Source organism: Microtus pennsylvanicus, chromosome 4 (genome assembly GCF_037038515.1).
Source record: "Microtus pennsylvanicus isolate mMicPen1 chromosome 4, mMicPen1.hap1, whole genome shotgun sequence".
In the NCBI taxonomy this organism is placed as follows: domain Eukaryota; kingdom Metazoa; phylum Chordata; class Mammalia; order Rodentia; family Cricetidae; genus Microtus; species Microtus pennsylvanicus.
In genome coordinates this window covers 105841837-105857550 of record NC_134582.1, presented here as the reverse complement: position 1 = coordinate 105857550, position 15714 = coordinate 105841837, and the positions used below count along the sequence as shown (strand labels likewise).

The following is a 15714-nucleotide window of genomic DNA, read 5'->3' as shown; positions in this document are numbered from 1 at the left end:
AAATGCCAAGAGAGGGTGGCGAACATGTTTTTCAGGAATGTTTTTGGCATCTAGAGCGTCCTATTTTAAAGTAGGGATTTCTTGTCCTTAAATTCTACAAGCGGTTACATACAAGGCAAGCGTGCAGAAAAATTTAAGAATGATCGGGCATGTTAAATGGCTTTAGGCGGTTAATACTTTTGTTTTAGCATTCTAATAAGTATGCAAGAAATAGCCAATAACCGTCCGATGTCCTCCGCCAATAGTAATATTGCGCGGGACTTTTGAAAAGTATGCAATCCTATCAGATTGTTTCTCTGTGGGGAGGAGAGGAAACAGAAGCGGTTGCGTGCGTTTGCGCGTGTGCGAACATAACCCTATATAAAGGCAACCCTTGTACAGTTTAGGTAGCTCATTTTTTGTCTTGTTGCTATGGCTCGCACAAAGCAGACTGCTCGCAAGTCCACCGGCGGCAAGGCCCCGCGCAAGCAGCTGGCCACCAAGGCCGCCCGCAAGAGCGCCCCGGCCACCGGCGGCGTGAAGAAGCCCCACCGCTACCGGCCCGGCACCGTGGCGCTGCGCGAGATCCGGCGCTACCAGAAGTCGACCGAGCTGCTGATCCGCAAGCTGCCGTTCCAGCGACTGGTGCGCGAGATCGCGCAGGACTTCAAGACCGACCTGCGCTTCCAGAGCTCGGCCGTCATGGCTCTGCAGGAGGCCTGCGAGGCCTACCTGGTGGGTCTGTTTGAGGACACCAACCTGTGCGCCATCCACGCCAAGCGCGTCACCATCATGCCCAAGGACATCCAGCTGGCCCGCCGTATCCGTGGGGAGAGGGCGTAAATCCCTTTCCTACCATAACTGCTTTTAAAGGCTCTTCTTAGAGCCACCCACCACACAAAAAAGAGCTGTAATGTCTTCATTTTTGTCAGCATAGTTTCAATACCCCAAATAATTTTTTTCGGTTTTTTGAGACAGGGTTTCTCTTGTTTTGGAACCTGTCCTGGAGCTAGCTCTTATAGACCAGGCTGGCCTCGAACTCAGATCCGTTTCCCTCTGTCTCCCTAAAGGCGTGCGCCACCACCGCCCGGCTAATACCCCAAATTATTTGTGGAAGTGTTAGGTCTGCGTCAATTTTTTTCACAAGTGACACAGAAGTATTTGCATTTTGTAATAGGCTCCTGATCCTTGCTGTCTTTAATTGCCTCCATACTTAGTAAATACTGGCATTAGAACACTCAGGATGTGTACTGTGATAAACTAAGTAACTGCAGAATATAAAGAAAGACTGTATGCATTGCGTTTGTGAACCACCTCTAAAGGACAGAACCATTAAAGTTGTAACTGGAAATTTATTTACCCAGATTTCAAATGGTAACTGGTATTTACCAATTACTTCATCTTCCCAAGTCTACCCACCAGTAAATTCCTTACCTTAGCAAACCCTTTGGGTACAGGAGGTTCAGCTGGGCTTTGGATGTGCATGCCTTTAATCCCAGCAGGCAGGCGGATCTCTGAGTTCGAGACCGGCCTGGTCTACAGAGCTGGTTCCAGGCTCCAGGCCAGGCTCCAAAGACACAGAGAAACCCTGTCTCGAGAAACAAAAACAAAAAAAAGGAGGTTCACTAGCTTTGTATCCCAGAATGGTCTTGAACTGGGAGATCTCTTCCCCCTTCTGCTAAATGCTGGGATTAAATTAAAGATGTACAGCATTGTCCCAGGCCTTTTGTGCTTTTTATTTTTGAGATTCTAATATTTCATGTTTTTTTGTTTTTTAGTTACTTGTGTTCAGATATCTTAATTATTTTAGAGGCCATCCACCTGGTCACTGGATTTATCCTACAGGTTATAACTTTTTGTTGTAGGAAGGACCTCAAGGCTGGCTTTTAAGGAACTGTGCCCGTGACTGATGGAAGAAGACTTTGGTATTTGGAAGCTACAATCTCCACCTAGATTATGTTCAAAACACTTTCTGAACATTATTCTATGAAGGACCATGAAGACTGATTAACTTTTGTTTGTAATCAACTTTCTCCACTCGAGAGCACTTTGATTTTATCCCGTAAATACCCTTTGGGCAGCTTTATTCCTTACTGGAGCCTTCACTCCAAGGCTTATGTGCCGTCTGCATAGGCTTTTTCTTTGTAAAACGCCAATGATTGACTTTCCCACGAGACAAAATAGTTGTTTCCTTTCTTTAAAATCAGTTTTTTCCCATTAAGCAGTTTTTCAAAATTCAGCAGACTTGGTAAATGAATATTTTGCCTCCAGTTGCATTCAGTTAGTTAGAAAATTTGGTGCAATACAGCTTCAGGATCGAATACCTATCTATCTATCTATCTATCTATCTATCTATCTATCCATCCATTCATCTATCTATCCATCTATCTATCTCGTACCTCATTGTGTAACACAGAATGATGGGATTGTGTGACCAGGCTGGCCTGAAACTCAAGAGTACATGGTACTGCTCCCAAATGATGGGATTAAAGGTGTGTAACACAAACTGCAGATATGGGATTTGAATCTTTCCTGACCTCCCTTCATCAAGCCTTGAGTGTCCTAGATGAGGCAGATGCCAATGGGTGTGCATTTAAGTTCTGCTGAGAAACTACAGGTGGCTTTAAAGACATTGACAATAGAGCTTTGAAAAGGTAATTCTAAAGAACTGATTCATGACTCCACTGTGCTTATGCCTGAATTTTACCAACTCCCAAAATGTTATATTATGGCATACTAAGGAGTAGTTTCATTAGTATACTGTAACTACGACGTTCAGGAACAAAGGTTAGTGGTTGATCATGAACCTCGGGTATTTGGTCTTTTTAAAAGCAAGCACTGAAAACAAAGAAAAAGAATGTTTTCTCTTTTTTTTCTCAAAGCTCAAAAGATCTACTAACGGGACACCATAGATGGAGGTATGAGGACAGACTAGGCACCAAATGTATCACTAACATCACTTCAAAAGCACTCTGTCTAGATTAACAAACATTGCAGTTGTTAGGCCAAACAGGACTGACCTACCAAACATAGGTAGTCTTGGCACTTTCATCTTATGCTGCGACATCAGCATATTCAACCTAAAAGATTCATACATGTAACAGCTATTTCATAAGACATTGTGGGTGGCTCTGAAAAGAGCCTTTGGGTTAAGAGCGAGACAGCGCGCTCACTTGGAGCTGGTGTACTTGGTGACGGCCTTGGTGCCCTCGGACACGGCGTGCTTGGCCAGCTCCCCGGGCAGCAGCAGGCGCACGGCCGTCTGGATCTCCCGGGACGTGATGGTCGAGCGCTTGTTGTAATGCGCCAGGCGCGACGCCTCGCCCGCGATGCGCTCGAAGATGTCGTTGACGAACGAGTTCATGATGCCCATGGCCTTGGAAGAGATGCCGGTGTCCGGGTGGACCTGCTTCAGCACCTTGTACACGTACACCGAGTAGCTCTCCTTGCGGCTGCGCTTGCGCTTCTTGCCGTCCTTCTTCTGGGCCTTGGTCACGGCCTTCTTGGAGCCCTTCTTAGGGGCTGGTGCGGACTTTGCAGGTTCAGGCATCTTCAGATCTCTTTCTACTCAAGAAAAAGACAGTGAAGCCTGAGAACACGTTGTTTGTCTATTTGTAGGGAGTTTTATGCAAATTAAGACTTACTTTCTCCCTTTCTGATTGGTTAGCTGTTATAGAGGCCGGTTTACTCTCCCATTGGTTAAACCAGAATCTTGTAGTACCCTTTCGAGCGATTTTGCTTCTTAACTATACATCAAATTCATTTCCTTCCAAACGTTTAGATTAGACTTTTTCAAAAAAGCAAATTTGGTTTATTTTGAAATTCTAGAAGTTAAGGCTCGCGTCCAATTCAATATCAAACCGTTGAAAAGTTCTGTATTTTTCCACTTCGGGTTTCGGTCCAGTGAAAGAAAAAGAGACCCATCGCCTACCCTCGGGCTTCCCCTGGTTCCCACGGCAGTACAGTTTAGTACCCTGAAATGAAGGCTCACAGTGAAAGTAAACGGCAGAGAGTAAATACTACTGATGACAAACGGTTCACCACTCTAGCGTTTGCTTTGAAGATACATACTTAATTCGCTTTTCTGAGGCTAAGGCAATTACAAAGCTTATGAATTTATTAAAAGGTAGACAAAATAGAGTGTTTGTGCCTGTTAGACCACATCTTCGTCTGGAGATGAAGATGGTCCCTTTCCTTCCCGCAAGTATAATAATAAGGAAAAATACAAAATTAAGCAATGGCAACTAAGTTCTACGAATACTCCTTTAAGCTTCTCAGGAGTCGCCAAAAATAGCAGTAGTATCACTTACTAATTTGTTGGTAAGCTAAAGTAAAAACCAAGGCACTTAGTGGCAACAATATATATCCGTATTGTTACATATGTATGGTATATTTAAGGAAGTAATATATGACAAAGAACCAGAGGCCATATAATGTATAACATTTCTATTGGTTACAAATTTTAAAATTGAGGTCTGTTATCCAATTACCGAGCATTTCCGCAATCGTCATTCATGGCGTGGCCTTTGAAGGTTCCAACCAATCAGGAATACCTTGCCTTTATAAATTTGAACCAACACATTTCAAACTTACATTTCCCCCTCCTATCCAAAAATGGCTCGCACAAAGCAGACCGCTCGCAAGTCCACCGGCGGCAAGGCCCCGCGCAAGCAGCTGGCCACCAAGGCCGCCCGCAAGAGCGCCCCGGCCACCGGCGGCGTGAAGAAGCCCCACCGCTACCGGCCCGGCACCGTGGCGCTGCGCGAGATCCGGCGCTACCAGAAGTCGACCGAGCTGCTGATCCGCAAGCTGCCGTTCCAGCGTCTGGTGCGCGAGATCGCGCAGGACTTCAAGACCGACCTGCGCTTCCAGAGCTCGGCCGTCATGGCTCTACAGGAGGCCAGCGAGGCCTACCTGGTGGGTCTGTTTGAGGACACCAACCTGTGCGCCATCCACGCCAAGCGCGTCACCATCATGCCCAAGGACATCCAGCTGGCCCGCCGTATCCGTGGGGAGCGGGCCTAATTCAAAGTTGCCCAACAGAACAAACCCAAAGGCTCTTTTAAGAGCCACCTTCACCTGTCTATGATGAGAGCTGTCACATTTGTGTTACAAACTTCCCATCCTTAGTTTTCATTTCTTTTCTGCCATAAGGTGGGATTAGCTATATCTTTGTCGTCGTCATTCGATTGTTTTAACCAATTCGTTATACTATATACTTTAACCCCCAGACTTTTAACCCTATTTTGTGCGTCAGGTACTCTAATAGTCTTGTGCTTTTGTTCCCCCCCCCCCCTTCTTTTCCCGCTTCTTATGAAGGCCCGGAGGCCACCGTAAGCGGAATTGCCGGTAGAGCACTTTGTAGGTGGATGAGGCAGAGCAGGTTTGCAGCAGGCTGTGTTCAAGTATTTAAATCCCTATAGTAGGATGGTCTTCACCCCTTTGTCCTTGACGTTTTTGCATCCAATTGTCGCAGATTAGTTTGTTAGTGCACGTCCAAATGCAGCAAGTAATCTCAAGAGTACGTGCATTAAATAATTCTTTACGCAAGTTTATAAACTAAGGGATTTACTCTCACTTGAGCTGCGTGTATGTGCCTAAATCTAGTTTCCTCCCTTCCTCTATCTTCTGTTTTCAATGAAGTCCTTCTTTACAGTTTTCCACTAAGGAGTTAACCCTATAACTATATGTAGTGAATTTTCCTCCTGTACTCGTTTGCGGTCGGGGCTAGGACGGGAAGAGGGCCATCTGCCTCCTGGCCCAGCCCGGTGGCGTCAAGCGCAGATAAGCCTCGTCTAGGAGTAGGCGGGTGCTGAAGGTCTTCGTGGAACGTGTGCACCCACGCAGAGGATGCCAAGCACAAGACTGTCACAGACAGACAGGAGATGCGCTACAGCTGGTGCTTTGAGCCCAGTATCTTTCACAGGCTCTTATCGGGGATATGCACTTTTAAGAACTCACACCTCAGTCCTGGTGACTCGCTAATGGAAAGAAGACTTTGTTCCCGCGTCTACTTGTCTGTCACAAACTTGCATCTCCTTTATCAACAACCCAGTCAAAGATGGTTAATCATTTAAGGATTTTCTATATTCGGATTTTGTTTTTGTTTTGTTTTTGTTAATAGCGTCATATTCCAGCAGCCTTGTTTTAATCTATAGCGATGCTCCTTATTCTCCCACGCACTGGGATGACTGTGTTAGAATAAATGTTAGGACAGTATACCGCACATGTACTACGTTTTGCTATTAAGTCTGTCAGATGTAACTTTCCTTGCTTTTGTTTAAGTAATGTAATTTAGCAGCACTAAGCACTAACAAATCACTTCTTAAAAATATAGATTCTTGTCAGGTGTGGTTACACACGCCTTTAATTCCAGCACTTTGGAGACAGAGGAAGAGAAAGAGGCAGGCTGATATCTCAGTTCAGGCCAGCCTGTTTCACATATTTAGCTCCAGGACAGCCAGGGCTACACAAAGAAATGCTGTCTCAAAACAAATAAAGAGACAGACAGACACACACAGACACACAGACACAGACATACACACACACAGTATAGTAGTTGCTGGTGGAAGATGATAAAATTATGTATCTGATTTCATTCACTATTTTTATTAAAATTTTTGGAAATTAAATGGGCGATAAAACTCTTTAGTGCTAGCTCATAAAAGAGAGCAAGGTCCTCTTAGCAGGTAAGTAGAAAAGGCCTACCTACCTCTGATGAAACTCTAGAAGCTGCATGGTTTACTGCTCCAAGGTGCTAACTGTGGGCATGAATATTATTCTCCTCGTCCCGGGGCTTGATTCTGAAGTGAGTTGGAGTGGGAAGATGTACAAAGGGAGCATTCGGGCAATACTAGGAAAAGTTAGGGATGTCAGATTACAATGAAACAAGGGACTGTGAACAGTTTAATACCGTGGCTGTGGAGAACAGGTATGCGAGGGGGGGAGTACAGACCTGCTGGTATTGAACAAGGAAGGTTTCTTAGAAATTGAGAAATTCAGAGCTAATCTTATGCCTCCCAGTCTATTGGAGTGAGGTGTGGAATGACCCAGGGGTGTAAAAGCTATAGCTCACCAACCACAGAGACTCAGGCATGCCAGACTCTGGCACTGACACCCAGACCAAAGGACAGGGCTCAGAGCTCACTTTTTACTAGGTCCTGCCCTTCAGCCTTCTCAGACTCACAGTAAACTACGTGCGTCTATTACTTTCAGGCTTTCTTCAGTTAATACACAACCGTTCTGGCTCCTGGGGCACAGACCGAGTTTCACCACACTATATGGACTTATAAACAAGAATATATATTAAACATAAAATTGTACCTTATGGCTAGAATGTTTTTGTATGGGGTCACCTTGCTACTTAGAACTGAAGTAGAGGTTTTCTGAGAGAGAGTTCTAGTAAGAATGACTAGATGGTGAGTTGTTTACAGAGTGTTTTTTAAATCCCAACAGTCTAATAGGATTCAAAAAGTATTTTTCTTCAAAGCCAAGGTTTTGCTCTTAATTGCAATTCCACATGGGTATTCTTGCTCAAAAATCTCATTGCCATATTGCAGGCCAAAGAGATCTAGAGGAAAGCCAGTTGTGTCTTTACATCCTCTATTTGGTCTGAGTACCTATTGTGTGTTAGGTTCTTTAACTGGCACTGGCATTACTTGGTCCAGGTAGCAAGGGTTAGACTCAAACACTTATGTTCTCAAGAAAGCAGACAAAACAACAAATGTACATATGGTAATTTCATTTAAAAAATATAGAAACGTGTTCAGTTTAGCCAGAAGTACAATTCTTTTTTTTTTTTGGGGGGGGGGGGGGTTTCAAGACAGGGTTTCTTTGTGGCTTTGGAGCCTGTCCTGGAACTAGCTCTGTAGACCAGGCTGGTCTCAAACTCAGAGATCCGCCTGCCTCCCAAGTGCTGGGATTAAAGGCGTGCGCCACCACCGCCCGGCTCAGAAGTACAATTCTAAGGCCTCTCTGGACACTGTACTGTACTGGTTAAAAGGGTGAAAGTCTGATCACATTTTCTTTTGAGGTTTGGATGTCTTACCTCATTGTGGAAAGATAACCAAAGAAACCAGAGCCCAAATAAAGACGGAAAAAGCTGTGTGCTACCGAGTATGTACTCTTAACATTGGTGAGTTAGGACTCAGTTTTTAGTAATTTATACCAAACTGATGTGCAGGAGCGCCTTAGATTTGGAGACGCATTTTACATTACAGAGTAATACTCCGCAGCCTTTAAAGCTTAGTTCCCCTATGAGTACCTGGGCATTAACAGTCATCCTGCCCAGTTTGAGCAATCTAGCCATACTTAATGAGTCAAAGTCCCAGCTTGTTTGAAAAACAAACTGTTAAGCCATCTAACCTGTCAGATTTCCGATGAGAAATGCAGCAAGCTCTTTCCAGGATAAAGTGGGTGGCCCTGAAAAGGGCCTTTATTAGAAGCGAACCCGAAACAGTTCAGCCGCCGAAGCCATATAGGGTGCGGCCCTGGCGCTTGAGCGCGTAGACCACGTCCATGGCGGTGACGGTCTTGCGCTTGGCGTGCTCCGTGTAGGTGACCGCGTCGCGGATCACGTTCTCCAGGAACACCTTCAGCACCCCGCGGGTCTCCTCGTAGATGAGGCCGGAGATGCGCTTGACTCCTCCGCGCCGGGCCAGGCGGCGGATGGCGGGCTTGGTGATGCCCTGGATGTTGTCGCGCAGGACCTTGCGGTGGCGCTTGGCGCCTCCTTTGCCCAGGCCTTTCCCGCCTTTGCCGCGACCAGACATTGTGATGAGGATGAGAGAATGAAACTCAAGCTGCCCAGGCGCCCTCTACAGCTGCTATATATACGAGGACTGCGGACCTTTTAGGAAACTGAAAAGGCGCGGGCGGGAAAGTGCTTCAGTATCCGCCCCCTCTACCTCACTGGCTGACTTCTATTGCCCAGAGGAAGACACAGGCGCTGTGGTGTGGGGGGCGAAATGTGAGTCATGCTTTCCTCTAGCAGTTCTCAGTCACTAGTCTGTCTTTCAGGAGTGTTCTTGTGGATTCTGCTAAACATTCATCATTTGTAAAAAAGGAGGTTGTGGCCATATACTTGTCTACAAAATCAGACATAGCATATACTATAAGATTACCTTTTTCTTGTTTTTCTTTTTTCTTTTTTTTGGTTTTTCGAGACAGGGTTTCTCTGTGGCTTTGGAGCCTGTCCTGGAACTAGCTCTGTAGCCCAGGCTGGTCTCGAACTCACAGAGATCCGCCTACCTCTGCCTCCCGAGTGCTGGGATTACCTTTTTAAGTGAAAGATTTAGAAAAATGTGAAGTCTCAATTTTCGCAAGTATTATTAAATCTGACCTGTCATGAAGATTTGCCTTTGTTAGAGGCCTACTTGCCAGCACAAGCTCCGTTTTCAAATCCTTACGAAGGGAGCTGGTATTGCTTGAATACATACACACACACACACACACACACACACACACATCAATATATATTCAGTACACACACACACACACACACACACACACACACACACACACACACCCAGAGTTTTCTATCTCATGAAATGTTGTTTGAACTGAAAAGATGAAGACTCGCCCCTGCTGGAGATCTATTTCTCTTTTAATAAAAGCTATTGCTGCCAGGGGAGGATACTATGTCTCATGGCCTTGTCTGTGCCAAGGAAACAGTGAACAACACTTGCAATTTAAACAAAAAGAACACGGAAATCCTGTAAAGTAAGACTTCAGCAATCTGTGGCTGAAGTAAGGTGGTACACACATCACTGCTATGTCTGATACATGAGTCTATGTTTTCTCACACCACACAGTTTGGGTCAGTGTCTTTTTTGCACTACAGAAGTAATTATAATTGCTTGTTTTTTTGTTTTTTTTTTTTTTGGAGCCAGTTGAGTCTTGAAATACACTAGTCCAGAATGAAATCAAACCTGAGGCAAGTTTCCTTCTTACGTCTGTAGTGCTGGTGTGAGCCTCAATTTTGTCTGGAGAGGGAGGTCATCTTGAAGATGTGCTTTAGCTAGTACTTGCCTGAGAAGCTTCTGTGATGTTGGAAGATTATACATATATACACACATATATGTATATATATATATGCACATATACATATATATGAAATCCCAAACACTCAGAAGGTACTTGGAATTTACCTTACCCCAATTAACCCCAGACATCTCTTACAACCCTTTATACAAAGGCACCAGTTGTCCAAACCATTGACTGTAAATTCCAGAATGCCCAAACTGTGAGGACACCAGGGTTATACAGCAAAGTGGCATCCTCGCCGCCACCTAAGGAACTCAAAGGCCACTTAAGGGGAAACTAAATTCGGGTGAGGGGTCGGACGTGGCATCAGCTCAGCATATCCCCAGCCGCTGCCTACTTCCCCAGTGAGGCTGCACTATCCCAGCACAACTACCCCAGCTCTGTGGACCTTCCTGTGAAACCTGTTAAACGGAGTTTCAGTTATGCAGGTTGTGGATGGGAATGTATTACACAGGGTAGACCGGGCTTTCTAAAGACCAGGCGGGTCTCAGATTTAGAGATCCACCTGCCTCTGCCTCCAGAGTGCTGGGATTAAAGGAGTGGAGCCCCACCACCTGGCTGAAACTCATTTTATGCATCCACCTTTTCCTGCAGCTTTTGAAAGTCTTTATAGTTTTGGATGCCCAAGAACCTGCCCTGTAGGAGAAATCATGAAACTGCTATCTCTCAGCTGTTTCTATGGAAATGGTGTACATTTGTGTGTGTCTGTCTAACATGAAATCCATAGAAGATGAAGTCGTAAGTTTCATGGCTGTCATTTAGCTTAGGAAGTTTTTTATTATCTCTTTTTAATCTCTATAAAAACAGTTCAAGGATTACTTAAGTGGATAACCTCCTCTTTCAGGATATAAGTAGATTTTGGATTCAACAAAACCATCTCTTCGATGTTACCCTCCAGAATAACGAGTGAAAACTGAGTGAAGGCTCTCGTGTTTTCCAGTTTGTGGTCCCTGTGGTTGGTTCAGGCTTTAAGAACCTCCTTCTTGCTAATTGTAGTCATGAGAAGTAGCCAGGCCACAGCAGTCACAAAAGTAACTGTACGCAGTATGTCCTCTCTCTGTAAATACGTAGAAGATTTCTTGGTGAAGTCAAGTGTTCTGTAATGTCTTACATCCAGGAGCTTCAGAGATTACCAAAAAATTAGGAACCATTATTTAGTGGTTCTAATATATGGGAATTAAAAAAATTCATGGTGCCCAGTAAGACTTGTGCAAGAATGAAATGGTAACATATGCTAAGTGAATAAATATGTGTGCAACTCCAATAAGTACTAAGCAACTGCTACCGTGTTCACAGAAATGAATGCAGCTATGAGAATTTTCACATTGGAACTTTAATCATGTCTTCAGGTGTAGGCAGTGCAAAGGTATACATAAAACAGGAAGGGACTGCTGTACTCCCGGTGATGACTGCTGTGGACAGTGACGCCGGAGATGACAGGAACAGCTCCTTCCGTGTACCCGAAAAATGCCACATAAGGGAATCACTGAGTGGTTTAGATGCAGTCTGATCAGCTGAACAATTCTGTACATAGCATGTATATTTTAATGACTTATACCATCACATGTTCTTATAGCCCAGAGACTTGATTATTTTGTTTCTGCCGAATAAATGATCATTTTTCATCATGCCCTGTTAGGTGTGTGTGGTTAGGTAAGTAAGTGTGAAGAGAAGGTATCTTTAGCACTGACTAGTCTGTCTTGTGTTAACAACCTAAGGATATCTTTAAATTATTAACTTTACACCATAATGAGATTTGGTGAACATAAAGATTATTAAAATATAACACCAAAACACTTTTTTAAATTTGCTTGACAAACTTGGGTCTTCAATGAAATGAGTATTTGATGGAGAATATTACCTTTCTGCTTCATTATCCAATAAAAATCCAACTATTTCACCTTCATTTCATTGTAAAGTAACAGAAATAAGAGTTTTCAAGTCATTAATGCTTATTCTGAAATGTTCACGTTCTCAGGTACATACAACCAGCTAATAATGTTGCTTGTTACAGATTGTATTATATATGTAATAAAATCAGTAACCAGTATAAAAATTCAGAAACATAACTTTTTCAAATTCTGCTTATTTTTCAATATTGAAATTCCAATCATTTTGAAAGACAGCAAACATGCAGGAAATGCAGTGATAAGCTTGGCAGGGGTGGAAAGCTTTACAACTTTGCTGAAGTCATGTGTTTTTTAAACAAGGAAAGAGGGGTCAAGGCAGGTTATATCCCACTGTTCCTCAGGTTCCAGTTGCTAGACTTATGTTCCTTCTTCAGCTAGGTTTATTTTTTCCATGAATGTGAAGTGCTCTTCACTGCTGTACTGCCTCTGAAGAAACGTGCTCAGAGCTCTTGATCTAGAACTGGAACGGCACAGACTCATCCCACCTCCACAAAATGGTTAAATCAGTAAACCATGGAAATCGAGCTGAAATTACCCATTGGTATCTCAAATATCTTAAAAAACAATCGATATTTTATACAATAATTATTCCCCAGGCACGCACAACTTTCCCTTCTAGTTCCAATTCCTAGAGCTTGGTGCAAACAGCCCCGGGAGTGTCTGTGTTGTTGCTTCCGCGAAAAACCCGAATTTCCACACATATTTGAGTAAAGATAAGTTAATCTATATAATCTCGAAACGATAAGAATGTGCAGAACCATGTTCTGAAAGAAAAGTTTGCGAATGATGGCGAGAGTAATAGTATTTTTAAGGAAAACCTTAAAGTTGTCTCAATTTACGTGAAGTTTGAAAGAGAGTTGGGGCAATCAGAGATGTTTCAGGCTGCCGATTGTGAATTTAGCCGTACAAATTATGGCAAGAATGAAGCCTACAGGCTCCCGGATCAGTTTCCCCCAAGTCCCCAATTATTTCGTGCTCATATTTCTTATATTTTTACTCTTTTTTAAGAGGCAACAAACACAGTCACAGGGCACAGCTGAAGATCCCTTCTCCGGCGGCGCGGCGCACGGCGCAGGGAACCAATCACCACGCAGCTTCTCTCTATATAAACCCAGAGCCTTCAGCAGTGGGAACAACCCTCTCTGACAGTTTGCGCTTACTTTTAGCTTTTCTAGCAAAGGCACTAAACATGTCTGAGACCGCTCCTGCAGCGCCTGCTGCTCCCGCACCTGTGGAGAAGACACCTGTGAAGAAGAAGGCGAAGAAGACCGGCGCCGCTGCTGGGAAGCGCAAGGCGTCCGGACCCCCGGTGTCCGAGCTCATCACCAAAGCTGTGGCCGCCTCCAAGGAGCGCAGCGGCGTGTCCCTGGTCGCGCTCAAGAAGGCGCTGGCGGCCGCCGGCTACGATGTGGAGAAGAACAACAGCCGCATCAAGCTGGGGCTCAAGAGCTTGGTGAGCAAGGGCACCCTGGTGCAGACCAAGGGCACCGGCGCCTCCGGCTCCTTCAAGATCAACAAGAAGGCGGCTTCCGGCGAGTCCAAGCCCAAAGCCAAGAAGACCGGGGCTGCCAAGGCTAAGAAGCCCGCGGGCGCAGCCAAGAAGCCCAAAAAGGCGACTGGTGCTGCCACACCCAAGAAGGCCGCCAAGAAGACCCCGAAGAAGGCCAAGAAGCCCGCGGCTGCTGCAGGCGCGAAGAAAGTTGCCAAGAGCCCGAAAAAGGTGAAGGCAGCTAAGCCCAAGAAAGCAGCCAAGAGTCCAGCAAAAGCCAAAGCCCCCAAACCTAAGGCCACCAAGCCAAAGGCGGCCAAGCCAAAGGCCACCAAGGCAAAGAAGGCCGCCCCCCGCAAGAAGTAAAAGTGGCGCGTCCTACTTTGAAAATCTCAAACGGCTCTTTTCAGAGCCACCCACAGATCTCATTCAAAAGAGCTACACTCTTCTGGTTAATACATTGTCTCTTGTGGCATTGGTCAGCTGAGACCAGCTATACAGTTTGAAGCAAGGCAGTTAATTCTGTGCCAGCCCATACTTGGGCTGCATATGGGTATAAGTGCTCGTTTAAATGTTAAACAGATGGGGTTGCTTCATCTCCATTTTGTTCTGTGCAAAAGCAGTAATTGAGAAGCATTGGCTGTTAGTGTCCAGGAGCATTTTTACACTCGCCGCGTTGGCGGGAAGTCCTCTTGTTTCTGGCGCCTAGGCGTGGTTAAGTATCTTTAGCAAACCAATCCGACAGTGGCGTTACATGCTGAACCTGAGTCTGAGCTTTCCTTTCCAAACTCTACAGACCGAGGTTTTGAGAAGTACCCAATCAGGACATCCTGTCAGTTATGAGTGGCAAGCGTAGCACCAATCAGCTCGGTTTAACTGCGTTTGTGTACTCTAAGGTGGATTTTTTTTTCCTTCCCCGCCCCACCGCTTGTCCCTGAGCTCTGGAATTCTGTCCACTGGGTATGAAAGGTTGAGGTATGCAATTTTTTATTTTTTGTTTGCCGAGAAATTGGTGAAAGACCTTGTATTTCCCCTTTGCCTCCCCATCGGAATGTTCAGGGACTGATCACATGTCACTGCTTAAATTTGTAAGCTGTGTTAAACATCCTGATGCCAAGTTTTAGTAAGAATGAAGCTCCTTTGGCAATTCATACACCACGTTGCTTCCTCATGCGTTTCTCTGAGCTTACCTGTTCTTTAGTGAACAGAGCAACAATGTGAAGAAGGAAAAACCATGGTTTGCAGGTGGATTTATCAAAGTTAGGGGGGAAAAAGATGAAATGAATTTGGTGTTGTCTTTTCCATTTCATTACTGTAGGTAAAGGTTTGCTTTTTTTCTTTTTCTCTCCCCCCCTCCCCCCCCGTGGGAGCCTGCTTTCTTTTCATCCTGATGTAAAAATTCTACAAATGCTTTTAATGGAGCTCCTGGTAGCGAGAAATTACTGAATACTTCAAAATATTTTTTCCATTATACATACTCGTGTGGTCGGAGGACAACTTGCCGTTTTCTTTCTGCATGGGGGTCCCAGGCCTTGCAGCTATTACATGCGGGGGCACGAAAATGTGAGCCCATTTCCACTTTGACCAAAGGTCAGAAGAGTTCCAAGTTACCTTCAGTTCCTTCAGGGTTATTGTGCCTACAGGTAGAATGGAGAATTCTGCTCTCTCAAGGTTATAGTCAACAGGTGTGGCTAATATCCTGACCCTGTACTCCAGGAATAGAGAAGTAGATCTGTTCCCACCTCAAGAGTCTAAGGATCCAACTAAGGGTCCAGTTCCTTTATGGACACAATGCATTTTACCCAGTCAGTGGTTTGCCTACAGAACGTTTTGGTCTAGGTTGTGAGCCTGACTTGTTTTGTTCTAGCAACAGAATGTTTAACTATGACTGTAGCCCACAAATTTTAATTGGTCTGTTCATTTCCTTGTATGATGTTAGGTAGTTTTTTTTTTTTGTCTTACCTCCTACCTTTTGGGGTCAGGGTATTAGTACTCATGGGAATTCCCTTCCGGTACTATTCTGTTTCTTCATTTTATTATTTTCATTCACATCTTCATATTCTTTACTAATATTTTCTAAATCCCCATGACTCTATCCTGGCAAAAAGTGTCTTTGTTGAGGCTGGTCCCTGACAATCACATGTGTATTCTTATAAGCCTACATTTCAACCTAGCATTTCCCTTAAATGAATTGTGGATCCCTTAGAGATGGTTCAGTAGGTAAAAAATCTTGTAGACAATAGTGAAGACCTGAGTTCAATCCCGGGACCCATACGATGGAATCAGACATCA

At 44.6% G+C, this 15714-nt stretch overlaps 5 protein-coding genes across 5 annotated transcripts; 3 read left to right on the top strand and 2 right to left on the bottom strand.

Moving 5' to 3' along the window:
- Nucleotides 1-396: 396 nt before the first annotated feature.
- LOC142848847 (histone H3.1) lies at nucleotides 397-863 on the top strand. Its single transcript, XM_075971032.1, has one exon. It carries the CDS (start codon nucleotides 412-414, stop codon nucleotides 820-822), a length of 411 nt encoding a protein of 136 aa, XP_075827147.1. The 5' UTR covers nucleotides 397-411; the 3' UTR covers nucleotides 823-863.
- Nucleotides 864-2697: 1834 nt separating this feature from the next.
- On the bottom strand, nucleotides 2698-3536 carry LOC142848846 (histone H2B type 1-C/E/F/G/I). The gene has a single exon (XM_075971031.1). It carries the CDS (start codon nucleotides 3527-3529, stop codon nucleotides 3149-3151), a length of 381 nt encoding a protein of 126 aa, XP_075827146.1. The 5' UTR covers nucleotides 3530-3536; the 3' UTR covers nucleotides 2698-3148.
- Nucleotides 3537-4591: 1055 nt separating this feature from the next.
- Nucleotides 4592-5241, top strand: LOC142848844 (histone H3). The gene has a single exon (XM_075971030.1). It carries the CDS (start codon nucleotides 4594-4596, stop codon nucleotides 5002-5004), a length of 411 nt encoding a protein of 136 aa, XP_075827145.1. The 5' UTR covers nucleotides 4592-4593; the 3' UTR covers nucleotides 5005-5241.
- A 3150-nt stretch (nucleotides 5242-8391) lies between these two features.
- LOC142848843 (histone H4) lies at nucleotides 8392-8843 on the bottom strand. The gene has a single exon (XM_075971029.1). It carries the CDS (start codon nucleotides 8748-8750, stop codon nucleotides 8439-8441), a length of 312 nt encoding a protein of 103 aa, XP_075827144.1. The 5' UTR covers nucleotides 8751-8843; the 3' UTR covers nucleotides 8392-8438.
- A 4239-nt stretch (nucleotides 8844-13082) lies between these two features.
- Nucleotides 13083-13833, top strand: LOC142848842 (histone H1.3-like). The gene has a single exon (XM_075971028.1). The coding sequence runs from the start codon at nucleotides 13123-13125 to the stop codon at nucleotides 13786-13788; it is 666 nt and encodes a 221-aa protein (XP_075827143.1). The 5' UTR covers nucleotides 13083-13122; the 3' UTR covers nucleotides 13789-13833.
- The last annotated feature ends 1881 nt before the right edge of the window (nucleotides 13834-15714 follow it).